The 27351-nt window shown below is 45.1% G+C and overlaps 1 protein-coding gene across 1 annotated transcript in view; it reads right to left on the bottom strand.

Annotated features, from left to right (window-relative positions):
* Positions 1–603: 603 nt before the first annotated feature.
* SLC9A8 (solute carrier family 9 member A8) overlaps positions 604–27351 on the bottom strand; it is a 79197-nt gene continuing 52449 nt past the window's right edge. The window contains exons 10-16 of the mRNA XM_048498379.1: positions 23961–24066; positions 16031–16147; positions 12967–13049; positions 11077–11188; positions 7966–8186; positions 4224–4370; positions 604–1305 (exon numbers count right to left, since the gene is read on the bottom strand). Of these exons, the coding sequence (XP_048354336.1) occupies positions 1198–1305; positions 4224–4370; positions 7966–8186; positions 11077–11188; positions 12967–13049; positions 16031–16147; positions 23961–24066 (894 nt within the window). The 3' untranslated portion in view covers positions 604–1197. The remainder of the gene's footprint in view (positions 1306–4223; positions 4371–7965; positions 8187–11076; positions 11189–12966; positions 13050–16030; positions 16148–23960; positions 24067–27351) is intronic.

Genomic DNA, 27351 nt, shown 5'->3' with positions numbered 1-27351 from the left:
GAACAGTACCACATCAGGGAGAAGGCTAGGCTTCTTGCTGTCACATTACTTTCATCTTGTGCTGGGAACCCCTCCACAAAGGGGAATATCCAAACAAGTGCAATTCCACCACAGGCAGACTAATCCCACCCCAGTTTCAGCTGGCGATTTTCTGCTCGTGCAGATGGGCTTTGGCAAGTAAACTTAAATCAAACAATACTTAAGCCAACAAAAAAAATTCTATGCAGAAGAAAATGTAGCTCAAACTTGCTGTTTGGGACTCGCCCAAGTGAAAAAACGGTCTCTTTGCTCATTTGCCTCTCTCTGCAAAATCAGCAAACCACAGACTTTCCAGGATTTCAGACAATGACACCAGCTGCTTGCAGTGACCAGGCTAAAAAGAGCTGCCTGGCGAAGAGTGAGCCAATCTTCCAATGCTGCTACAACACTGCACAAATATTTTCATGTTGACCGAGGGGGGAAAGTAAAAACGCCTGATGGGTTCTGATGACAACTTTGCGCGGCAACTTGAGAAACGAACAGAGGAGGATGTGGAAGGAGGCCTCGCTAACCTTCAAAATCAAAACACAGCTTCACGTATGCCCCCCCAAATAAATAAATGCAAGAGATCACAAGGTTTTAATCATTGGTGTTTTGATCATGCACACTGACTGAATTCTGGGAGTGTTCTCGCCCAGCACGCGGAGTCCCTTAACATGCCTGTAGTGCAAATCACAGCTGGGCTTTAAATAATAATTTACTTGTTTACGATTAAAATTTGAATTCACAGTATCACTCTGCATTGCTTTCCGTCCCCTGACATTGCAGATCAAAGAAAGGGCAAGTTAAAGTGCACGGAAGGTGACCTTCAGAATCTGTTTAACAAACATTTTACAGCACAAACCGCCGTGGGCGTAACCTGGGTTTTTAATCATCTTGATGCAGTCAGGTGTTTGCTGTGAAAGGAATCGGCGCGAATTCCAGCTGAAACTTGGAAATGGTCCTCTAGCGTCAATTCCTGCTGCATCTTTTGGGAGTTTCCAGGCAGCAAGCTGGCAAAATGTGTAATGTGACTGTTCTACGACCAGCGAACATGGCGTGAAGATTCGTCTCTTGTGAGCTGCCTGTCTTTTATGAAGAGGGTCTCTTTCCACTACTTGAGGGTATTTTGTTTTTTTGGCGTGATCAGGAAAAGCTACCCGGCTCTGTCCGACAAAGCTACAGCAGCTCTTGTTCATCATCTTCTGATCCAGAGGGCCCTTGCCGCACCTCTTCGTACCATTTATTGGTGAGGCTTTTCATCTGTATTCGTCCGTGGTGCAAGTCCTAAGGCAAAGGAAAATGACAGCCTATTTATTTACTTACTTCATACCCTACCCTGCTCTTCTCCCTTCCACTTTATACTCACAACAACCCAGTCTGGTAGGTTAGGCTGAGAACATGTAGCTGGCCCAGGGTCACCCACCAAGCTTCCTTGGCAGAGCAGGGATTCAAACCTGGGTCTCCCATATCTTGGTCCAACACTTGAACCACTGCATCATGCTACCTCTTAGGGAAAAGGCATTCTAATCTCTACCTGCGCATGAGGCAGAACATACCTAGTGGTCAGAGCATCAGATTAGAATATGCGGGGTCCAGGTGTGAATTTCCATTCTGCCATGGAAGCTCAGCAGCAGCAGTGGCATAGTGGCTAAGAGCAGTGGTTAAAAGCAGGTGCATTCTAATCTGGAGGAACTGGGTTTGATTCCCAGCTCTGCCGCCTGAGCTGTGGAGGCTTATCTGGGGAATTCAGATTAGCCTGGGCACTCCCACACATGCCAGCTGGGTGACCTTGGGCTAGTCACAGCTTTTCGGAGCTCTCTCAGCCCCACCCACCTCACAGGGTGTTTGTTGTGAGGGGGGAAGGGCAAGGAGATTGTAAGCCCCTTTGAGTCTCCTACAGGAGAGAAAGGGGGGGTATAAATCCACACTCTTCTTCTTCTTCAGTAGGTGAACTTGGACCAATCACACCCACCCCCTCCGTTTAATCCAGGGGTGTCCAACTCTGGCACCCCAGATGTTCATGGACTACAATTTCCATCAGTCCCTGCCAGCAGGGGCTTATGGGAATCGTAGTCCATGAACATCTAGAGTGTCAGAGTTGGACACCCCTGGCATAACCTCACAAGGTAGTGGTTGTGGGGATAAAATGGAGAAGCAGTGAATGATCTCTTGAAGTCATTTTGTTCCCTTTTGGGAGAAAAATTAGTTATAAATACTTGAAGAAATAAGGTTGCCTTGTGTACATACATTAACTACTAAACTACTAAAAGAGTGCAGAAGGGAACATTTATGCTAAAACAGACAAACAAGGATTGGGTAATCTAGCCCAGAACTTGACATCTTGAAATCCCAGCTTCCATTTCTAAAGTGTGCTTTATAAACTATGGTCTTCCAGTGGGCACTTTAAGATGTTTTTAGCCGTACAGCTAAAAATATAAAGGCTGAAATGTGACAAATAGGCGAAGAACAGGGACCGCTCAGGCCTGTCAAAAAGTTGAGACGGGCTGCAGTTCCCTGCTGAATGGCAAACCTGTGTTTGTAGCTGTGCAGCGGCCCTCAGGGTAGCCAAGGTGGGCTACTTGCCAATGGGGAAAAACAGACAGACAGCAGAAGCCCAAAGGGACTGAAATCAAGTTGCTGTGATGGTTTGGACATGAGGTTTTCGTACTACCCTTTTATAATAGGTTTAGGGTCTCTCCGCCTTGCCTGAGCGAGGCTTTGACAGAGCTTGTACTTTGATTTAAAAGACACTTGGAATTATTGGACTGGAGTCACCGAATCTATCATATGCCAAACAAATTTGCTCTCCATTGTATGGGTTTTACTCCCTCAAGACCATTTGTTGGCCGCAATTATATTCTCACCTCCTCCTATCTCTGTCTCTTCTCCTACACCCGTTCCAATGCATTACCTATTACTGATCTTTTGGGGAGATTTTCTAACATACCACAAGGCCAAAGGGTTTGCTTCTGTGCTCTTAAGGTACGTGAAACCCTGTCACATTTTTTCCCCTCTCATGCAAATTCTATAGCAACGTAAGAGCTTCCCTGACAACCCCGCCTCCTCACAACTTTTCCCTGCTGTTTGGACAATTATCTTCTGCCTTATTACATCCCTTGGGCAGTTGCCAAATATACCTCGGCTGCACTGAAAAGCTGCTACTGCCATTAACCCAGTACCTAGTGAAATAATCCCGTGATTCTATGGCTATTTTAGCACCATTTTAATTCACTATCTTAAAATGTATATTTAATATTATGTTTCTAATATTATGTTTCCAGATTAATTCTAATCTGGAGGAACCGGGTTTGATTCCCCGCTCTGCCGCCTGAGCTGTGGAGGCTTATCTGGGGAATTCAGATTAGCCTGTGCACTCCCACACACGCCAGCTGGGTGACCTTGGGCTAGTCACGGCTTCTTGGAGCTCTCTCAGCCCCACCCACCTCACAGGGTGTTTGTTGTGAGGGGGGAAGGGTAAGGAGATTGTAAGCCCCTTTGAGTCTCCTACAGGAGAGGGATATAAATCCAAACTCTTCTTCTTCTCCAAGCAACAAATGTCCAGGCTGTTGTGGGTAGTTTGGGCTTGGTAGCTTGAAGCTTGTGGTTTGAAACTGGACCCCAAAATACTACACCTTAATTATAGCCCCACCCACCATTTGGCCGTGTCATGTGAGGAGCGCGTTGCCTAGCCAACCCCCCACCCCACCCCCACCTGCACCCTGCCCGAACTCCATGTGGAGGCAGGACACTGAGCCAGCCATTCAGGGCAAGGAGAGCCAGCTCAGTGTTCAACAGTGGTAGGCAACGCGCTCCACACGTGACATGACCAATTGGTGGGAGAGGAGAGCTGTTGCGCTTGGCTTGGGCGCTAATTTAGTCAAAATTATAGCTACTGATGAAGCCATGGGAATGCACTGATTTCCTAGATGTCTGTTAAGAAGTCTGTCCCATTAAACTGATCAAAAACATCCCATAATGAGTACGTCCCCACCCAGGGACATCTATTTCAGCTCAAGCAAGGAGTCAGCATAGATCAGGCAGGCAATTAACCATTCTCATGAGTTTCACCTGGAGCATTTCATTTCTATTGCAAAAACATATCCACAATCACTTTATGTATGCAGAGGCCCCATCAAAGCTGATCTGCTCAGAAGCAGCTGCCTACAGCACATTCCTGTGCTTAGCTTAAAAGCGGAACCTACCTCTTGTGTAAGCCGTCTGGTAAAGAAAGGATTCAAGTATTTGGCATCAAACCACATGAAGCCTTTCAGGTCCTGGCGCTTTATGTAGTGGGCCTCGTACTCTTCCTCTGTGAGTTCTGATAAGTGCTCTGATTCAATGGTGTTTCCCTGGGAAGTTCAGAAAAAGGACAGAAAATGACCGCCAGTGTTGGAAATGCCTCCCCTTTGGTTGCTCTTCAGCCTCCTCCACTAATTCTGTTTGTTGGGGCTGAAAGCCATAGTAGCCACTGGACAAACGCATGGACAATTTTACAACGTTTTAAAAACCAGCAAAAAATCCCCGAGAAGAAGACTCAAGAAACGTTTTATAAGAAACTCTTCTGCTAAGCAAAAGCAGAAGAGAACAAGATGGACAGCTCCTGCTGCACTACCCTGTTGTCTGAAAGCCCAGGTGGAAGCAGACTGTACTCAGCTCCACCCCGGGAATGCCCCCCCCCCCCCCCCCCCAGCATCCAACTGGATGCCACTGTAGCTTCACAGTGGCACCTCTTTCCAGGTTTCACTGCCATGGGGCTGAGGCGTGACTGGCCACTGGCACCTCTCCGCTGGAGGCGGCGCCCTTGTGCCAGTGGAGGGGCAAACATTCTGACAAAGCCTCCGTTGCCCTGTTTGCCCCTCACACAGGACTGGGCAGTTAGATGTACTATGAAAAGAATGCATTGTAACAAAGTATAGAAGTGAATGATTAGAAATGTAAGGATAAGTCCTAGGTACAGAAGCTAAAGTCATGAATCTGTGTAATGCAATATTAAGACATTTATTTTTAACTGAAAAAAAGCAGCCGCAATATCTATGCAACAATAAGCACTGAATGCCAGGGCGATTTGCAACAAACCTTACTGGAGTGAAACTGAAATGACCAATGCGGATTTTAATTAGTACCAGGCTTGGCTCTTATTGGAGGGAGAGATGAAGAGACAGAAATAGCAAAAACATCTGCCAGGAACTTGCGCTTAACTAGAAAGATTTGCTGGCACATGAACTGCTGCTTCGCCATCCTAGTGCCCAGTTGCTTTTCATGTTTTGCACCAATGGCTTCAAAATAAAAAGCGTGGTTACGAAAAATGCCAGCAGAAAATGTGCACATCAAAAGATTTGCCCAGGGTGGTGTGTATTGTGCAACTGTACTGTGACTATGCAAAGACAGAATCGAGATACAGAGCTCAATACATTTTTTAAAAATCACTTTCATGTTCCGTGAAAAGGCTGAGATAGGCTTTGTGATACCTGGTGATGTTTGAATAGCTGGGCCAAAGAAAGATTTGAAAGAAAGGTTTGAAAGAAAGATTTGAAAGAAAGGTTTTCAGGCCATATGGAGGACCCAGGTAGAATATTTGTCCAATGAAAATAAAATAAAAGGTTGTAAGAAAAATAAACCTATCCAAAGCTTGGCTTCTCACAATGTTATTACAGGAAATGTTGGATAACTCTCTCCCCTCACACCAATTCATGTGTGTGGGGGAAAGTATGAGGAAGTAGAGGAACAGCAACGTCTTTCCCTTGTGTGAGAACTACTGCTGATACAATAATCTGATTTCTACGATATTGACTTTCAAGGTCTAAGTGGCCAGCACCCAAAGATCGGTGCAAGGAGATTTGTGTTTCTTGAGCAGTTCTCAGGTGGAGAAAACCCGTTGCCAACATGCGCTGCGTGAAATCCTGAGTAAGAGTTTATGACGTGGTGTGGACAGTGCAAAAATGTCAAAATGCCAAGTGGTGTATACCAGCCCTTAGACCTAGCTCAACTAGTTCTTTGGGTCCTAGCCAATGGATCTTGAAGAATAAAGGCAGCTCCACACTTCGCAGCAAATGTATCTGCAGCGCAATATATAAAGTCATTATGGTGGAGCAGGAAAAGGTGTCTGACTAAGAAGACCTAAGTGGAAATCCTTGCTCGCTCATAAACTCCTGGATGACCTTCAGTGGGTCACAAAACCATAGAGTTGGAAAGGGCCATACAGGCCATCTAATCTAACCCCCTGTGAAATGCAGGATTCGCCTAAAGCACAGGTGTCAAACTCGTGGCCCTCCAGATGTTATGGACTACAGTTCCCATCATCCCCTGCCAGCATCATGCTGGCAGCGGATGATGGGAACTGTAGTCCGTAACATCTGGAGGGCCACGAGTTTGACACCTATGGCCTAAAGCATGCCTAAGTGTTTGTCCAGCCGCTGCTTGAAGACTACTAGCAAGTGGGAGCTCACCACCTCCCTAGGCAGCTGATTCCACTGCTGAACAACTCTCAGCCAGTACCTTTCCACCTGTAATTTAAGCCCATTATTGTGAGTCCTATCCTCTGCTGCCAACTGGAACAGCTCCCTGCCCTCCTCTAAATGACCACCTCCCAAATACTTAAAGAGAGCGGTCACACTCTTTCAGTCTGATCTACCATGACAGATCGTTGTGAGGATAAAATGGGGAGGAAAAGATTCATTCACAATGCTCTGGGTTCCTTGAAGGAACGGACAAAAACAGGTGTTCACCCGAGAAGTGCATCTCCTGAGGCAGCTGCTCTGCAAACGGAAAACAATCTGGATGTTACAGAGTGCTCCAGTCTAACACTGCCAAGTCCAGTGGCAAACACACAATCTGTGGAAGAGACACAGGTACCGGTATACATCTTTAGACACCCAGGAACATGCCGCTGAACACCTGGGATCGATCATGCATTGCAGGTGCACTGTAAGAATTCTATAGTGAAGGGGACCACTGTGGCATCAATAGCCGCACAGTCGTCATGCTTCTGCAGCCCAGAGCATGGAGCTGTCCTTTGTCTGAATGCTTCATTGGTTATCCCACCATAAAGTGGGCCTGCTCTAGAAGACAAGCTCTGTGAGAAGCAACACAGGTAGGATGAAGGTAGTCACCTGTTCTGCAGTGCATCTGCAAAGCCAGCGTGATGTAGTGGTTAACAGCGCAGTACTCTTAATCTGGAGAACTGGGTTTGATTCCCCGTTCCTCCTCATGCATGGCAGACTCTAATATAGTGAACTGGGTTTGTTTCCCCACTCCTACACATGAAGCCTGCGGAGTGACCTTGGGCTAGTCACAGTTCTCTCAGAGCCCTATCAGCTCTGCCTACCACACATAGTGTCTGTTGTGGGGAGAGGAAAGGAAAGGAGTTTGAAAGCCCCTTTAAGACTCCTTACTGGAGAGAAAAGTTGAAGGCATAAATCCAAACTCTTCTCCTTCTCTGGCAAGATAGTAACCTCAAATAAGCTCTCTCAGGGTCTCTCTCCTCCCACTCCTTCACAGGACTGTGCATCTGCTTGATTTCGTGTCCCTCACCGGTAATTTACATGTGCTCCTTATCACTGAAGAACACCCGGCCCTCTCTGAGTAGCAGGTGACTCACCATCTACGCGTTATCGTCAGCCACTTATATATGACTCAGCCCCATCAGGCAGCTCAGCGTCTGCATTTCAATGGTGGGGTTATTTCATTTAAAAAGGCAGCCGACTCGTAATTCAATTGTGCTACATTTGTCACTTGAATGCTGAAAGCCCACTCCGGCCGCAGAGCACTAAGGAAAAGGCAGAAGGTCTATGCACAGAAAGGAATATTCAGGAGTCTCACGAACCTCTGGCCCACATATTCCTGCTCTGTTGCCTTAATTCCCATATAGTGCAGCAGGCAGTCACAGCGCCCAACAGCTAAGAGTCAATTTGCTCAAGTCAGGAGGGGCGGGGGAGGAGAGCTAACCATTTTTTCCGTCTTGCTGAGGTTGATATCCTTCTTGCTCCTCCGACGGGCTTTAGAGTCTTCGATATCGATTAGTCGAATCAAGGGCATGGTCCCTCCACCCAGCAGTAAAATGGTGAACAGCACAATAATGATGGTGGTGGTCCCGATCAGCTGCCGCTTTTCTATGGGTTCCAAGCCCAAATGGAGACTCAGGGCATAGGGAATTGCCCCACGTAAGCCTGAGGGAACAAAGACAAAACAAAGCAAAAAAAAAAAACCCAGAAAATGTCAGATGGGTAGAAGCAGAACAGTCCACAGAACAGAATCCCTGATCTGGAAGGCCCAGGCTAGCCTGATCTTGTTTAGCAGCTAAGCAAGGCTGGCCTTGGGAGACCACCAAGAAATGATACCAGGGTTGCTATGCAGAGGCAGACGATGGAAAATGTTAGTCTCTTGCCTGAAAAATCCTAATGGGTTGCCCTGAGTTGTAAGCAACCTGACAACATTTTTTACACACATGCACAGAAGGGCTAGCATCTTAAAGACCCACAAGATTTCCAGGGTACAAAGTTTTTGAGAGTCAAAGCTCCCTTTGTCGGATACTGGCTGATTACGCACAAAGTGTCTGTGGCATTGCAGGAATGAATGCCCATCGTGGCAAGATTTCTTGTATGGATGTATTTCCTCAAGCTCTGCTTTCACTGTCCATTCTCTCCATGGCAAGTGACACCCCTTCTAGAGCGTCTTTAATTTGCTTTGCCATCAGAGCAGGGCAGATTTACCAGGGAGCGCAGCTTTCCCCTGGACATCGTCCCTCTGCCAACAGCCAGCCTACCTAGCTTCAACCCTCCCACTCCCTCCCGCTGCCATCCATGCCTCCTCCCTTACCCCCTTTCCATGTCGCCAGCTCCTTCCTGCTTCCTACTTGCCCTGCCAGCATCTTTCAGTGCACAAACAAAAGAGGGGGAACAAACAAAACCCTACAAACTAGAATTAAGTACCTAAAAGGTCAAGAAATAACTAAAGGGGCCACTTAAATATAAAACTGATAAGTATCAAAAACATACATATATTTATTACAAATTAAAATCATCTGCATGTTATAAAACGCCCATAATAGCTTGCCATTTACACAATATCATGATTGCAATACACAAAGGGATCTTATGGGACACTTTTTTGACCCTTAAAACAAATGTTGGCCTTCCTGAGTGGTCAAAAGTAATACAATAATACAGTATATTAGCTACCAGACCACAAATTACAATGATAATATTTTTATGACTGAGATCAAGGACATTCAAGTGGCGACTACAGACTCTGCAGCTGAACGCTGTCCTAGCGGAATACTGTGAAATGGTTATATGGTAGAGACTCTGGGAGCACTAATAATATTTTCAGCCAGCAAAGAGGCAATGAGACCAGGCAATACCTGGGACCCGTCTAGCTCGATATTATATTATATTCTATCTATTTCAAACTTGAGAATCTGCAGCACCCCATACAGCTTGTGTGTTAGGTGCAGGCAGCTGTTCATAGTACTAATATGACAAAGTGTTTTTGTGGAGACTGAGAGACAAGTCCCATATTCTTGTATACTGTATTGATATTATTTAAGTGTCATAGTGGAGATTTTAAGAATAGGTCCCATACAACTGTACGCGTGATTGGTGTTTGGAATATGCTGCCACAAAAGGTGGTGATGGCCACTAACCTGGATAGCTTCAAAAGGGACAGATTTATGGAGGATAGCTTCAAAAGGGACAGATTTATTTATACCCATTGTATGGCTACCAATCTTGATCCTTCTTGATCTCAGATTGCAAATGCCTTCACAGACCAGGTGCTCGGCAGCAGCAGCAGAAGGCCACTGCTTTCACATCCTGCATGTGAGCTCCCAAAGGCGTTTGGTGGGCCACTGCGAGTAGCAGAGTGCTGGACTAGATGGACTCTGGTCTGATCCAGCAGGCTCTTTCTTATGTTCTTATGTACACTGCATTGAGACTTCAGAGATCTGCTTTGTATATAGCAGTAAAGTATTCCTAAGTATAATAGTAAAGTATTCCTAAGTTTTCGTAAGATACTCAGTCTTGTGACTGTCAGTCGTTATTGGTGCAAACTTTTCCAGTTTGGCTTCTCCCAGTATAAGGATGTTCATATAAAAACAACAATGCTAGCTTGATATGTGCTCAGAATGGATTTCCAAAGTGACTGATGCATACTCAGGAACGATAGTTCAAAAATCAGATTTCAACCTTCTGGCACTTTACAGCATACATGTGATTTTGGCCTGAATAACTTTGCCAGCAATCTTTCTCCTTTTGCAACAAACACCCTTGTGACTTTTAGGCCAATTAAATGCCAGCGGACAGAATCAGCCTGTGTCTTTTTGACTCTCGACACATTTCAGACTTGGCATCCAAGAAAGGGGATCATTCACGGTCAACAGTTAAGTTCTTGTGTCCAGAAAACTGGGGTCTATTTGCCTGAGGCTCTAGGTCAGCGGTTCTCAACCTGTGGGTCATGACCCCTTTGGGGGTCAAACAACCCTTTCACAGGGGTCGTCTAAGACTCTCTGCATCAGTGTTCTCCATCTGTAAAATGGATAAATATTAGGGTTGGGGGACAACTGTATTAAAGGGTCGTGGCATTTGGAAAGTTGAGAACCACTGCTCTAGGTGGAACTTCTCCAGCTGTCTCTGAGTTCATACTTCATTTCTTTAGGATCTGGTCTTGAGAAACATACCAAAGGTCTCAGGAAAGTACAGTTCACAGACAAAAGAATCTCATCAATATATTCCGTGTTTGCATTTTTTAAGCAGCGTGGTATGCTTTTCAGTTTTTGTGCTGGTGTTTTTTTTTAAGCAGTCTGATGCTGTAGGGTTTTATTCAATTTTTTAGAAAAGTGCTATTAAACATGTATAAATTCATTTGCACGCAATCACCTACTATTAATCTTGCCTCTCCCTTTCCTTCTGTGTCTCTTCCCCCCCCCCCACCCTCAGCTGCAATACCTATTGTAAGCTCCTCAAGGCAGAGATCTTCTTTTGTTACTGTTAAGTCTCTCTGTAAGTGCGGTGTCTGTTGCAGGCCTAAACAACAACACATTGTAATTAAATTGATTCTTACCACTAAACCACATGATGAACATCATTTTGGGGGTGATCTTGTGATCGCGGAAGAAGTTGAGCAGGTAGGAGAGTGGAAAAATATTGACAGCTCGGCCAAAAAGCACAAGTACCTGTCAAGACCAAGCAAAGAAACACAGGGAGAATTACAGAGAGCTGGGTGGAACGGTGATTACAGCATGGTGCTAGGATTGAGGAATCAGAGGTTTAAATCCCCAAACGACTACGAAAGCTTCCTGGGTGACCTTAGAAGGGTCACTCCCTCAGCCTAGCCTACCTCACAGGGTTGTTGTGAGGATAAAATGGCCTGTGGGAAAACCAAGTATGTTGGTCTGAGCTTGCTGGAAGAAGGGCAGGATAAAAAACAAAGTGTCTAAATAAATACAAAACGTATCAGAGCAGTCCAAACAGGAAATGACTGGCGGAAGGGAACAGTTTTGACCCCCTCTTCAGGTGCACCTCCACTACGGCAGCTGGATGAACCTGTTACCAGTACAAGCAGCGCATATTCACCAGGCGCTCGCTGACTAACAAGTGAGCGGCATTAAATAATTTAAGGCCAAGACTGCATTAATCAAATGCTCAACTGCTACAGGAAATGCAGACCTGGCTCCCACAGGAGATGTCCAAAGACAGCCCGTTTCAACTCAATAGCTCCCTGTGGAGAAGCAGCTAAGAGGCAAGAAGATGCATCCTCTCCAGGGCCAAAAAGCTGCTCTCAGTTACAAAGCAACTTCCCTCCCTCGAGGTTTCCCAGTGAACAGCAAACATGCCCAAGGTGACTCTGTTGGGTTTTCCGGGTTGTGTGGCCACGGTCTGGTAGTTTTAGCTTCTAAGGTTTTGCCCACATTTATGGCTAGGTGGGTAAAATGTTAGGAGCTAAAACTACCAGACCACAGCGACACAGCCCGGAATGCCCACGACAGCCAGTTGGTTCTGGCTGTGGATGCCTTCCACAAGGTGATTAATTTCTTTCCACAAAAAAGAGAAACAAATCCTCTCCCCCCTGCCCCACCCCCCCAAATAATAAAGAAAAGGTAAAGGACAAAGGGCCTTTCCCCACTCTCCTCGTTCCCCTCTATGCTGCGCGCTGCTCTCAGCGCGCAGCATCCCAGGCGCGCGCCCGGCTGTCCCCACGACCCCGCGAAAAAAAGAAAGCAGCATCTGCTCCAATTTATGTCCCGCCCCATCAAAACCAGCTACCTAATTTGGCATTGTGTAATTATTTCTATGAAAAAAAAATGACTTAAAACTCATAAGTGTTTATTCAGTTAAGCTATTCAGCTAAGTTCCTAACCTATCTCATTACTGAAAATCGATTCTTCAAAATGATGGATGGCTTATATCCAAATAAGTATACCAAATCAGAATCTACACCAAAATCATGCAATCTCTGATCACCTGAAACCATCTTCCTCAGAAAGGGTTTTTCCTGTCGATGTGGCCCAATTCCGCTCCTGACTATATCCCTCTTCCCACATGGATTTTATCCCTGAAGGTTCCGTGATTCCCAGTATGGTCTTTTTAGCTCTCAAAGGACAGGGCTGATTCCCTTTTTCAGCAGTGGAAAATTGGGTTGGATCCATCCTAAAACTCTTACAGAACTTCAAAAAAGTATCTCTGACTGAAACGTTGACCCACTTTCATGGGAAGAGCACCTCACAGAGCCACCAGGAATGTTACGCCATTATTCCTATTTTACACATTGAGCATTAAGGCTGATGAGTCAAATGATCCACTGGATGAAGCAGACAACAGAATTCAGGTCCCATTTATTTACAGGCTGCTCTACACAAATCTTGGAGGCTCTATCAAAGGCAAAGACCAGCAACAGTTCACACAGAACACGTCTGAAAAATAAACTGAACGCAAATAGCTAATAAATACCTACTATGCACCAGATGACAAAGGACATTTCAAACTTGTGAGGAAAGCTAAAAATGGACAGGCCCAGAAAAGCAAAAACGCATGTTTCTGAAAGAGAGAACACACAGAGATAAGTAGTCAAACAGTGGAAGGGTCACCAATTCAAAAGCGTGTTATGTGACCCTTTTTCCTTGGCTGTAAGTTAATACTGGACACATCTGCCTAATCAAACAGCATGGGGAATTTAAATACTGCTTGATATGTGTGCAGCTGCAAAAATCAATAAACGTTATGAAAATAGGCGTAACCTTTTTTTTTTAGAGGGGCCATCTTATATTCAGAGTCATCTTCCTTTCAGGTCAATCCAATATTTCTTTTTCTTTTCTTTGCAGCACAAGCACTGACTACTGCATGTTTAAGATGGGAAGGCCAGTCATTTTTTTGATCCTGATGTGTCATATTGTAAAGGTCTCAGTCCCCGCACTTAACAGAGCAAGGCATCTGGTCTTAAATTATTCAGAAAAGAGACTTTCTAAGAATGGGCTGCATCCTCTGTGTTCAGCCATCCCTCTTCCTTCTAATTGCCTATCCACACTGCTGGTCCCCTCCCCCCACCCCCTCCACCCATACTTTCTCAATATCCGAAAGCTGTGAACAGAAATGAAGGCAAGTTGAGTTTCTTGCGTCTAAGAATAGCCAGCGGGGAAAAGAAGTCAAAGAGATCTATTTTGTTATCAATCTTGTGGCAAGACTCAGCCAGAGCCTTGAGGATGAGGGAGAGAGATTTACTGCACGTTCTATCCCGTTTGTCAGTAAAGGTGACTTTAGACTGTTTGGCAGACTCCGTATTAGTAAGTCGGTTCTCAGGGATGTGCAGAAGAGACGGGCCTGCAGGCCAGATGAGACTTCTGTTTCTCTCTGCATTTGTTTGCCTGAAATGACCTAAAAAACGTTCAAAGCGCTGGTCAACAATGCATGCAATTAGTCAGCCTGTGTTGAAAGAGACGTACACACATCCAACACAAGTTTGCCGTTCGAGGATACTTTTAGATCAGTGCCTATAAATGGAGGCTTGGGTCTCGCCTAAGGCCAACTTTGGTTGATATGCCAGTTGCAGGCAAGGTTGCCAAATTCTGGGTTGGGGAATTCCTGAAGAATTAGGGGCGGAGCCTGAAGAGGGACCTCAGCAGGATATGATGCCATAGAGTCCATCCTTCAAAGCAGCCATTTTGTTCAGGGGAAATTATCTCTGTGGTCTGACGATGAGTTGGGATTCCAGATCTTCACACCCCCAACCTGGAGGAGGGAAACCCCACTTGTAGGCCTATCCTGATAGACATGATTTGGCCACAATTATCCATGTTCTAAATCAGGGGTGTCCAATTCTGGCGCTTCAGATGTCCACAGACTACAATTCCCATCAGCCCCTGCTGGAATGCCAGCAGAGGCTGATGGGAATTGTAGTCCATGAACATCTGAAGGGCCAGAGTTGGACACCCCTGCTCTAAATCATATCTGAGTTAGATCACTGCAGCATACTCTGCTATGGGGCTGCTGGTTTGGAAACTTTACATGATGCAACCTGCAGTGGGCCAAGATTCTCAACTGCTGACTGTTACAGGGGATGCAACACTGCCTGTTTTGAGAGAGCTGCATTAGCTGTTGATTTGTTTTCTGGGCCCAATTCAAAATGATGGTGATTACCTCTAAAGCCTTGAACAGCCTGGAACCAGGGCAGCTGAATTTCTTACTTCTATATAAACCTGGTTCCAAGGATGTTTAGTTTCCCTGTTCTCAGGTATTTTGGGGGGAGGGGGGGGAGTTGTTTGGTTTTGTTTGTTTTCAATGCTTTTAATTAACAGGAATCTGTGCTAACTTTTATAGTCTCTGGTGGATTTTACTGTTGGATTAATTGATAGGGATTCTCATCTTTCAGTGAGCAACGTCAATAGTTCAGCGCTGATATTTATCATGCCGTTAGTAGCTAGTTGATTGTTTTTATGCTATAAATCACATCAGAATCTCTAATCTCAGAGACAACAGGTTCTGATGTGCTCAACAAAGAAAGAAAGATGACAAAGACAGTGGGACACCCGCGTTTACAAGTGGCTGATGCGTGGCTGCCAAGTGGACCAGCTATCTCCATCGAGAGCCTTGCATTGGGAGAGATGGTAGATGAGATTAAAGTTCCAGTGGTCATTCTATGATAACCAGTGAGGTGTAGTGAACAGGGTGCATCTTGATCCAGCTCTGACACTGAACCATGAAGTTTCACACAGGTCAGTCATTACCTAATAAAAACTCCTGATTTAAACTGTGTCACTGCTAGATATTGCAGTTGCCAAGCAATGAACCCATGTGTGTGAACCCTCACCACCAACCCACCAATTCCCAGCTATCTGCTATTATAGAATGGTTAATAATTTATTTATTTATTTATTTATTTATTCGATTTATTATACCGCCCCATACCGCCCCATCCCCGTAGGGGACCACTCGTTGGTGGTCCCTGGCCTGAAATATATCCCACTGTCCTCAACCAGGGCCAGAGTATTTTCAGCTCTGGCCCCAGCCTGGTGGAACACTCTGTCGAATGAAACCAGGGCCTTGCGGGATCTATCAGTTCCACAGGGATTGCAAGATGGAGCTATTCTGTCAGGTCTATCGTTGACGGCAGCAATGGTGTCCAACATGGCTGGCCTTCCTTTCCCTCTTTAATTCATTCCCTTTAGTTAGCTGCTGGTTATTGTGTATTGTGTATTGATTGGAATTGGTTTGTTTTAATTATATATCTGTTTCTGTAAGACACCCTGAGTCAATCTTGGGAAAGGAAGGGGAGGGGGGGTATAAATCAATAAATCAAATAAATAAATATGAGGTCAGAGTGCACAATTCTCACCTCCCCCATTCTGTCCAATGCTCACAGAGACTGAATGATTCTAGGTGAGATTCCTGACTGACACCTCACCCTGGGTCTCCCCAGCCTTAATCCGGCACTCTAATCACTATACCACAGCGTCTAACATGCAGGGAACATGAACAACTTGGAAGAAGTTGAGGACCGGAACCGAGAGAATTCCGCCACGTACCACACATGAAGGCGACAGTTCTCAAAGTCTGCTGCATCAGGATCTGCGTCACTGGGGAAAGATTGTGGTGAGTGTAGTGAGACATCACGATGCCGGAGAACAAGATGGCCATGATACCTGGAAAAATAATGCCACCGTCAGACAAGTAATGCTTTGCAGATCTATGCATCATTTTACGGGTATTTCTCGTGAGCGAAACTGACATCTCTGCTATGGAACAGGGAAAGGAAAATCGAGGAGCGATTCCCCTGCAACTGACTCAGTTTGAGGGGCTGTATTATCAACAGGTCCAACTGATACATGGCAACCCCAGGACCTTGGGGCTTTCAAGGAAAGAGATGAGCAGGGGTGGTTTGCCGTTGCCGCCCTCTGTGGAGCAATCCATTCCTTCCGTGGTGGTCTCCTATCAAAGTACTCACTACGGCAGACCCTGTTTAGCTTCCAAGCTCTGATGAGACTGATCCAGACGGAGTTATCAGGCAGCTGATTGCATTATTACTGGGACATGAATCTGATGGGCTATCAGGGGTGTCTTACCAGGTGTCTTGAAGTCTGTGAGTTCAGAGCGGGCAAGATGGAGATGACTGACCGAGTTTTTGGTTCAGGCTTTCCATGAGTCCACAATATTTCCATAAACCGGCCGCCCTGACTGGCTTATTGCCAAATGGCACACCTCTCCCATTTCCCCCTCATGATAAAAAGAGATTGATTTATGTCAGGAGGAGGAGTGGATTGATCTTTTAGGCTGGGGCTTTATTGTACAGGAGCTATCGTAAATGGTCGGTTTTAAATGTTATAGCTGATTTGAATGTTGTATGTGTTTATATGATTTTAATTTTATTGTTTGCCACCCGGAGCCCGGCCTTGGCCAGGAGTGGGAGGGATATAAATATAACAAAATAAATAACTCTGCTTACAATTGCAGTGCTAACCACCTGATTCAATCCGCAAAGGATGACCCAAGGTCAAAATCGAGTCCTTCACAACACAAACCAAAAGAACATGGCGATGGCAGCAGCGCCCCCCCCTCCCATGGAATGCCATACCAGACTGAAAACAGGGTCCAGAGCTACTACCATTGAGTGTGCTGACTCTGTGTGTGTATGTGTGTGTTAACAACTGTTGGAGACATTGACTAGGTTAATTGTTCGTTTGTTAGGTACTAATGTTGTAATATTTCCTGTGGTTTATAGCATTAGTGTTTGAGAGTTAGTGTTATAGGTAGTGAGTTTTGTAATTAGGCTTAATGGTTGCTGTATTTTAGGTTAGCACTAGGCTTGGTTATTACCCTATCGTGTTTATGAACTGCTTAGCTGCTTAACACTAGGTTGCTATATTCTGCAGTCTTTGCTATAGAAGAGGAAGTTGCCATCTATGCCCACTTGGATTATTTGTTAGGTTAGGATTAGAATAGAATAGAATAGAATAGAATAGAATAGAATAGAATAGAATCTTTATTGGCCAAGTGTGATTGGACACACTTATGTCATAAGAACATAAGAACATAAGAACAAGCCAGCTGGATCAGACCAGAGTCCATCTAGTCCAGCATTCTGCTACTCGCAATGGCCCACCAGGTGCCTTTGGGAGCTCACGTGCAGGATGTGAAAGCAATGGCCTTCTGCTGCTGCTGCTCCTGAGCACCTGGTCTGCTAAGGCATTTGCAATCTCAGATCAAGGAGGATCAAGATTGGTAGCCATAGATCGACTTCTCCTCCATAAATCTGTCCAAGCCCTTTTTAAAGCTATCCAGGTTAGTGGCCATAACCACCTCCTGTGGCAGCATATTCCAAACGCCAATCACACGTTGCGTGAAGAAGTGTTTCCTTTTATTAGTCCTAATTCTCCCCCCCCCCCCCCCCAGCATTTTCAATGGATGCCCCCTGGTTCTAGTATTGTGAGAAAGAGAGAAAAAAATCTCTCAGTCAACATTTTCTATCCCATGCATAATTTTATAGACTTCAATCATATCCCCCCTCAGACGTCTCCTCTCCAAACTAAAGAGTCCCAAACGCTGCAGCCTCTCCTCATAAGGAAGGTGCTCCAATCCTTCAATCATCCTCGTTGCCCTTCTCTGCACTTTTTCTATCTCTTCGATATCCTTTTTTGAGATGTGGCGACCAGAACTGAACACAGTACTCCAAGTGCGGTTGCACCACGGCTTTATATAAGGGCATGACAATCCTTGCAGTTTTATTATCAACTCCTTTCCTAATTATCCCCAGCATAGAATTTGCCTTTTTCACAGCTGCCATGCACTGAGTTGACATTCCCATGGAACTAAGACGCCCAAATCCCTTTCCTGGTCTGTGACTGATAGCACTGACCCCTGTAGCATGTATGTGAAGTTTGGATTTTTTGCCCCTGTGTGCATCACTTTACATTTTGCTACATTGAACTGCATTCACCATTTCTTAGCCCACTCACCTAATTTATCAAGGTCTGCTTGGAGCTCTTCGCAATCCTTTGTGGTTCTCACCACCCTACATAATTTGGTAATGTCTTTGTTAATGATATTCTTATGCTGGTATGTGTCGTCTATTGATATTCTTTGCTAGGTGTACTGTTTACATTGTTACATTATATGTTTACTGATGTTTTCCATTTCATGACAGAGTGCTTATGATATTTTTATAATGTGTAATGTTATGATTATTGCTAATGGCTGATTATATTGTTTTTCCTGATGTCTTGCTATTCATAATGTTATGCTTAATTGAGATTGCTGATTGACGATGCTTAACTGATGTGTATGTTATGACTGCTGATATTGTTATTCTTGTCATACACTGCCCTGAGACTTTCGGGGGAGGGCGATATATAAATTAAATATACAATACAATATACAAAAATGCAACAGCTTCAGCCCTTCATAAGGACAGGAAGCTCCTGCAAATGCAAGACTTTACCTATTCACTTCAAATTTGGGGACAGCTTTACGTGCTCACTGGGGATCCAAGTCTGTATTTGTCCCTGACAATAACATGAATGGGGAGCGGCTCTCTATTACGCAGGTGTGTCGCATTTGCATTGAAATTCATGCGCAGTTTTACACCAGGCTGCCAGAGAGTGACTCATTGTACGGCAAGTTCAATCCAGTCCACCTGTCCCTGCCTTTAACTGGAAAATATCAGATAAATGACCGAAAGCCATTCTAAGCTGGAAAAAAAAGGATTGTCTATGCTTCCAGCTGGGCTGTGACCTGATTGCAGGAAGACAAGACTGCATCATAGGAACAGAGATCAGAATTTGGAATTTAATAGCGGGGGAAAAATGATTTCTCCGGGACGACTAGATTCAGCATCGACAGCTGCATCCGAAATAGATTACGGCATAGCAACCCGCGCTGAATTGCAGTCACGCCAAAGTGGGTTTCTTTTCATTCTCTGCAATGTTCTCATTTGCAAACCATTTCAGATGCCTGACGAAGCAACAAGCAGAGGTGCCCTTCAGATGCTGCCCCGGCCACAAAGGAGGTGCCTTCTTGTCACGCCCAGCCATGCAGTTGTGAATGCTGCAGTGAAGTTGGCGAGGCGAGTTAGGTGAACCTTTCTGAAGGAATCAGCAGACCGAGTCCAATCAATACAGTTAAGAAAACATAAATGTCTTTAAGTGCTCTTAAGAGGTGGCAGCGATCTCCACTGATTCCCTCCTCCTGACTGCTGAGGCCATACAGAGTCCCCCCCCCCAAAAAAATTGGTTCTTAGGGGACCCTGCATGAAGAGCATAAAGAAGGTCTTTTTAGGAAAATAAGCACCCTGAAGTCTTTAGGATGTGGTTAGGCACAGACCCGTACCTTGCCATTGCCACTGCAAAGACCCACAACAGCGGCCCTGTGGATGTGACTGTGGCATCCATACATGGCCCCAGGCATAATACAGCCTTCAATGGCCTTATACCAACAGAGCAATCCTGAACAAGGTTTGTTATACCAGTTGAGAACAGGGTCTGTACGCTGCTGTTCCAGAACATCAGATGGAGCAGCGATGGCGTAGTGCATTCTAATCTGGAGGAACTGGGTTTGATTCCCAGCTCTGCTGCTTGAGTTGTGGAGGCTTATCTGGGGAATTCAGATTAGCCTGTACACTCCCACACACGCCAGCTGGGTGATCTTGGGCTAGTCACAGCTTCTCGGAGCTCTCTCAGCCCCACCCACCTCACAGGGTGTTTGTTGTGAGGGGGGAAGGGCAAGGAGATTGTCAGCCCCTTTGAGTCTCCTGCAGGAGAGGAAGGGGGATATAAATCCAAACTCTTCTTCTTCACTGTCGGATGTTAAACTAGCTTCTCTCTCAAGCTCCTATCATCCCACCCCCCCCCCCCCCCCGGGTAATGTGTAATTTGAGGATAAATAACACTAGCCTACTTTGTAAGGCTGAGGCAATATCTGGGTAGGTCTTGGAAAATTGCAATCCATGGGAAGGGTTAGGGAAACCAGCGTGACCCTGGTGCCAGCATCACTGCCAGTCCATGTGGCATAAGTAGCACTTATGCTGCCATGGTGGCAACTTACACTGGTACCAGGGAGCCACACCGCCTGGTGTTGCACAGGTGCCATTGCAGCTGCTGCGCTGGCACTCCTCTGTTGCAGGAGCCCACGCCAGCGCTGATGGGGGCATTCCTGGGGTAGAACCAACTTTAGTCAGCTTCTTCAGGCTTTCTAGCCCAGGAACTTTGCTGGTGGTGACTTACCCAGCAAAAATACAGGTAAGAAAAGGAGGGTTTGGGGTTTTTTTTACCTGCCAGAGTGGTGTAGTGTGGTCAAGAGCAGGTGGATTCTAATCTGGAGAACCGGGTTTGATTCCCTACTCCTTCACATGAGCTAGGTTGGCAAGCTACATTATAAGCTGCACTGCAGCTCTGTCATAGGGACAGGCAGAGAGTCACAACTTTTTTGAAAATGCATTGTCGAAGGCTTTTATAGCCGGAATCACTGGGGTGCTGTGTGGTTTTTGGGCTGTATGGCTGCGTTCTGGTAGCATTTTCTCCTGACATTTCACCTGCATCTGTGGCTGGCATCTTCAGATCCTGAGATGCCAGCCACAGATGCAGGCGAAACGTCAGGAGAAAATGCTATCAGAACACGGCCATACCGCTCGGAAACCATACAGCATCCTTTTAAAAAAAAATTTGAAGACAACTAATACAATCCCATGGTTGGTGGGAACAGGCCTCTGGATCATTAACTGCCCAACCCTACCCAAGATGAATCACAAAAAATAAGGCACAATAAGTAGCTACATAAATAACAGTCATATGAATGACAGCCACTGGAAGAACATGGTTACCAATAGCCATAGGTGTCAAAAGCGCGGCCCTCCATATGTTATGGACTACAGTTCCCATCACCCCCTGCCAGCATTATGCTGGCAGGGGATGATGAGAACTGTAGTCCATAACATCTGGAGGGCCGCACGTTTGACACCTGTGCAATAGGCAATTGAATGTCCTGTTCAGTCCAAACCAAAAAGAAATTTTAATAAGATCTGGCAACATGGAGATGCCATCAGTTCTACTCAACTGGAATGGAAGGGGACAGGACAGACAGATGTGCATGAGATCATCGTACGAGGAGGAAAAGCTGCCCTCTTCTCTTGTTACAGAATCTCATCCCAAAAAAAGATCCCACGGTTTAGCTATCTGCTTTTGAAGGAAGTTAATTTCAGTTTTCTTTCTCAAAAACAGTAAAAATTAAAACGGCTCTTTGTGAATTCTCTGTACCCGCTGGCCATTGGCTTACGCTTCATTTCAAAATGCAGACTGGGAGGCGGGTTGCTGTTTCAGCAGGCTACAAAGACTTCAGGTGCAAATCCACTGGTCCGAGCTCTCCATGTAGCACAACACAGAACTGTAGGAAAGGGACCAAGCTATTTCAACCCTGAAATGACTGCGTGCAGCAAGATCACGCCTGAGTGAGCTCTGATCTCCTCTGCCTTTTGCCAAGCCCTGTGGATATATTCATTCTGAGGGAAAAAGTTGCTCTGTGGCAAGCAGGAAAACATTCCTACGTGACACAAAGAATAAGGGGAAATGGTCATCCATTTGCATAATCTGAAAACAAACACTGATCTGATACTAACCGACAGGCTCAGCAGCCCTCAAAAATGTCACAAACCTTTGGCTGCTTTTTTTTTTAAAATGTGCAGTTATGTAACATTACCATTTTTACAAAGCAATTCCTAACTCCTCATCGCCTTTATTAAATCAGTGAACATGCTCCAAGTGCTCTAATTATGACTAGTTCCATAGTTTTGCAGCTTTCCGCACAAGTGCAAGTGTTTACAAAAGGACAAAAATCTGTTTCTCAAAGATGTTTCGAGGGCAAGAGGGGAGCTTGAAAACCCGTTCTAATTTCTGTGTCCAAACACACAAGGGGTTCCTGCCCTTCCTGGAACAGGCCATCAAAATGAGCCACTTTCTGTTGGATTCTGCCTGGACCCAAATGTGATTCACACCCCTGAGCAGCTGTGGTTAGTAACCAGGAAGTGAGAGAATGCAAACCCCTGAGAAATGCAAAGTAAACTGGATTTCAAGCAATGACACTTGGGACTAATGAGAGACAGACTCTCAGGCCCCTTCTGCACATACAGAATAATGCACTTTCAATCCATTTTCAATGCACTTTACAACAGTGCGGAATAGCAAAATCCACTTGCAAACAATTGTGAAAGTGAACTGAAAGTGCATTATTCTGCATGTGCGGAAGGGGCCTCTGTTTGAAAAGATTCCTATTTGTGACAAGTTGCAGACATTCTGTAAGTGTCCGGAGAAGGAAAAGGGGACAATTTTTCAGCTCCTAAGGATTGATACTTCCACAATTTGAGTTCCATCTCTCACTGTGGCAAAATCTCATACAGATTCACAAGAAGCACTTTACTGAAGTGGTCAGAGCTGCAGTGATTGTAATTGCCCTTGGAGGTCATGATAAACTGTGATTTGTTTTAATCACAGATCATTCACGTTACACCAGCGGGTCACGTATGAGACGGGAAAGGGCCAGTGCTGAGCTAAAAAGCAACTTTCGGTCCTTCATAATTGACACATGCCTTTCTTCTCTTCCAATGTGCACACGACTCACCAAGAACACTGCTTTTCTACATGTTCTGTGAATCAAGACAAGGACGTAACACATTCTGTTCAGATGTTTTCAGATAATTATGTGCTGAAATGGACTGAGCAGACGTTCACTTCTCTACTGGAAATGCTCTCCATGGGTAAAAACTAACACCAGGCCCAGTGTTGGCCAGGATTATCCATAGCTGTGGTTTCAGCGAACCTGCTATCCATTGGTTGTTGTGGGCTTTCCGGGCTGTGTGGCTCTTGTTCCTAACTTTTCGCCTGCATCTGTGGCTGGCATCTTCAGGTGATACACCTCTGAAGATGCCAGCCACAGGTGCAGGCGAAAAGTTAGGAACAAGATCTACCAGACAACAGCCACACAGCCCGGAAAGCCCACAACAACCAGTTGAGCCCAGCCATGAAAGCCTTTGACAACACACTGCTATCCATTCCTTCTTTCAATTTGAGGCTGAAGGCAGCTGCAGAGAAATAACACTTACAGATAAACTCAGTCCTGACCTGGGTTGGATGTTATTGTCTACCTTGAAACTGTGGGCAGGGTTAGAGCATGAGCCTGAACGTGCCTGTCCCACAGATGCTGATCTCCCTTCCTCATGAAACCTGCCACAACCCAAGCAACTTTCAAAAGGCTTTCTCGGTTGAGCGTCATGGAGATGAGAGAGCCACTAGCAGCCTTGCTTATTCTGTAAAGGCTTTACAGTCGGAGAAAATTGTGTAGTGCAAACATTAGGATGCAGGAGAGCTACAGCGCTTGCAGAAGGTCACAGGGAAGAAACAGGCCAAGAGGCTGGAATGTTGAAGAGCTGCGGCAAGAATACAAACCGACTCGGCTTTACCTTGGACTGATTCTTACCTGAGAGAGAGATGCCTTCCGAAAGTCCATACGGAAGATAAGCAAAGATGATCATCATTCCAAACTCCAGGGAGGGAGTTTTCCGCAAATCGATGTGCTTTAACACGTCAATATCAAATGGTTAAGCAAAATACAGATAAGGCAAAAGAAGAAAAACAATTGTAAAAAACAGTGTACAAAGCCACTTGTAGCTCGTCATTGGGGCAGAATGAGATGACACAGCGGTCCCGGTGTATTGTACTAGAGAGGGTGTTTGACTAGCATCTCAAAAGTCGAGATTTGAATCCCCACTCTGCCATGGAAACTTGCTTGGTTACCTTAGACTCTCTCTCTCGGTCAAACTTATCAGACAGGGCTTTTGTTGTGAGTACAAAATGGAGGAAAGGGAAACCGCATTTGAGTCGCTATCGGAGAAAAAAGCAGAGTACAAAAATCCAAACAAGTGAATAATGACTCAAGAGTCTGTGACCTATAAGCCTTATTCATCCACAGGCAAGATACGGAGTACAGAGTGCTTCTGATTTTCTCACCTGCCCACTCTCCGCCTGTCCGCCATGCACACACTCCGAGACAGCTAATTTCATTACAGTTTGAAATGGGCTTTAATGCTAGTCTGACGATATCCGAAGCCTCTTGAAGACTAACAAATTTATTACAACGTAATTTTTATTGTGACTCAGAGCACACACTAACTTCCCAAGGCAGTACACTCAACTGCTAATGTTCAGGGTTTCTGTCAGTGATCCCGAGTCACTGAGCTAGTCTGTTATCCCAGTCTACTTCTCAGATAAAAAAGCAATATCAGTTCTTTTTTTTAAAAAAAGCACCAGCAGTAAATCCTCCTTTGATTGAACTCTGCAGAAGAAAGGTATCATTTTGATTTTGTTTATATGCCCAAAGCATCCTGGATTAACCTTCTGTCGGGGGTGGGGGGGTGGAGAATCTGACAAGATTGAACAAAAAAGGTGTTTGGCTTCATTCCTGTATTTGTCCTTCGTCAGGCACAGCTCTCAGCAGACGTGACTCTACATATTCATTTTTCTCAAGGACTCACAAAAACAAGCGAGCATTTTAAGTCCATCTCATTAGCGGCGTACAATGTAGTAGTTCAGCTCTTTTGTGGTCTCATGAGGGTGCCGTTTCTCATGAAAGTGAGAGCACAGATCCACAAACTGGGGATACTTAATGATGGAAACCTCCTTTAATACGAACAAAAGACACTCTAGCATGGCTGCCAAATAGTTTCGGCATGAGAGATGTTGTGGCTCAAACCGGCTTGGCACGTGCCTTCTTTCTAAGATGGCAATCTTGGGGGCGAGGGTACAGAAAGGGCACATAAGACTACCTTCAGCCCTGGGTCGAGTAATGTTTCAGCTATTAGATCCCAGAAAACATTGGTAATGAATTCACTCTCTAAATGCGCAGAAAGGATTAGGTAGCATTTCCATGACAGGACATTGCATGCCCCCATTATACCCTGACCTGGATAGCCCTGACGAGCCCCATCTTCAGATTTCAAAAGAAAATGACGGTCGGCCCTGGTTAGTATTTAGATGGAAGGCCACCCGGAATTCCAGGGTCACCACAAAGAAGAAGGCATCAGCAAACCTTCTCTGTTTGTTTCTTGACTTGAAAACCCTATGGGAGTGCCGTATGTCAGCTGTGACTTGCCAGCACTTCACACACACACATACTGCATTTCGTATCCAAATTGGTTATAAAACTTTTGGCTTCCACTGTTTGTGTTTTTCTTCTCCTAGGCCTACTTCAAACGAACACCAAGTGGCGTGGATGCCGCTTGAAATCCAATCCCGACCACAGCTGCTCCAAGCAGCCGTTTTGTGCATAAATGACTCACCAGACAGAATCAGCCATCACAATGCCATTTTCTTCATGACACGAAAAACCATTAACAAAATTTTTAAACAAACAACAGTGAGGGCGTTGTTTATTAGGGCCAAAATGGGTCCTGGATTTCATGGGAACCTCTTCTTCAGACTGTATGTGAAAGCAAAAATAGCGGGGGGAGAGATGATGATTTTGGATTTGGTAGAGAGTTCAATTCTACCAACTGTAGCAGCCATAAAATGGAGTATTTAGGAAAGCTTCATTTGGTAAAGTTTGGTAGTCAAGGGCACTGAGGTAAAGATGCAATGGCCCCTGCCCCTTCCAAAATAAAAAAGGAGTAATTCAGACCCATCTCCAGCACTGATGCGAACTAGAGATATGAAATAAATAAATTACAAATCCCTTGGTAGGACCCAAGAATTTTACCATCATAGCCTCTCTTCAAATGGGTGATTTTGTAGCATGTGAACTAAAAGATTACATCGATTATGAGCCACGTCTCCCACAAATGCTGTAGGGCAAAAGGCATGTTAAATTCTCATTAAAATAAAAATAATGCACAGCAATGCGGAAATACTAACAAGAACTTAGATTACATCTATATCTTTTGCTAAATATTTTTTGCATTTAGAAGAAAACTGCATAATTGCTCCGTCTGGCTTCCTGGTGACAGAGATTCTCAAAGGCAGGCAACACTGCCCAGGATTCCACACCCTGACCCCTTTCCATCTTAACGCAACTGAATTATATCTTGGTTGCAACACTCACTGCAAACATCTTCTCCAAACCATCTGCTAAAACGTTAAGAAGTTAATCTCAAAGGGGTGCATTCACTGTGCGAAAAATACTGAAGGATCCAGAAAATTAGTCTCCATGTGCCATTTATCAAAAAATTTAGTGGATGATCTTGCTAAAAGTTGGGTGATCAGACAGACTACGGTCCCTTCCACACATGTAGAATAAGAACATAAGAAAGAGCCTGCTGGATCAGACCAGAGTCCATCTAGTCCAGCACACTGCTACTCACAGCGGCCCACCAAATGCCTTTGGGAGCTCACATGCAGGATCTGAAAGCAATGGCCTTCTGCTGCTGCAGCAGCTGCTGCTCCCGAGCACCTGGTCTGCTAAGGCATTTGCAATCTCAGATCAAGGAGGATCAAGATTGGTAGCCAAAGATCGACTTCTCCTCCATAAATCTGTCCAAGCCCCTTTTAATAATGCACTTCCAATTCACTTTCCCAATTGTTTATAAGTGGATGTTGCTATTCCACACAGTAAAATCCAGCAAAGTGCATTGAAAGTGCATTATTCTGCATGTGCAGAAGGGGCCTAAGAAACAGAATTCAACATTCCTCAAGGATAAGAAACCAAAAATTCAAAGTGAACAACCAACAAAATCTGCCTTTGCTTCAGTGCTTCAAAATACTTCCAAATAAAGAGCCACTTTTTAAATGGAAAACTAGGAGGGGACGCCGCGTGTCTGCCTGCCCTTCTCTTATTCCTTCTAGAAACAATGAAGAGATGTCAAATCACAGAAAAGTCA

Source organism: Sphaerodactylus townsendi, linkage group LG05, assembly GCF_021028975.2.
Source record: "Sphaerodactylus townsendi isolate TG3544 linkage group LG05, MPM_Stown_v2.3, whole genome shotgun sequence".
NCBI lineage: Eukaryota > Metazoa > Chordata > Lepidosauria > Squamata > Sphaerodactylidae > Sphaerodactylus > Sphaerodactylus townsendi.
The sequence above is the reverse complement of the archived record's forward strand: the minus strand, read 5'-3'. Positions and strand labels throughout refer to the sequence as shown.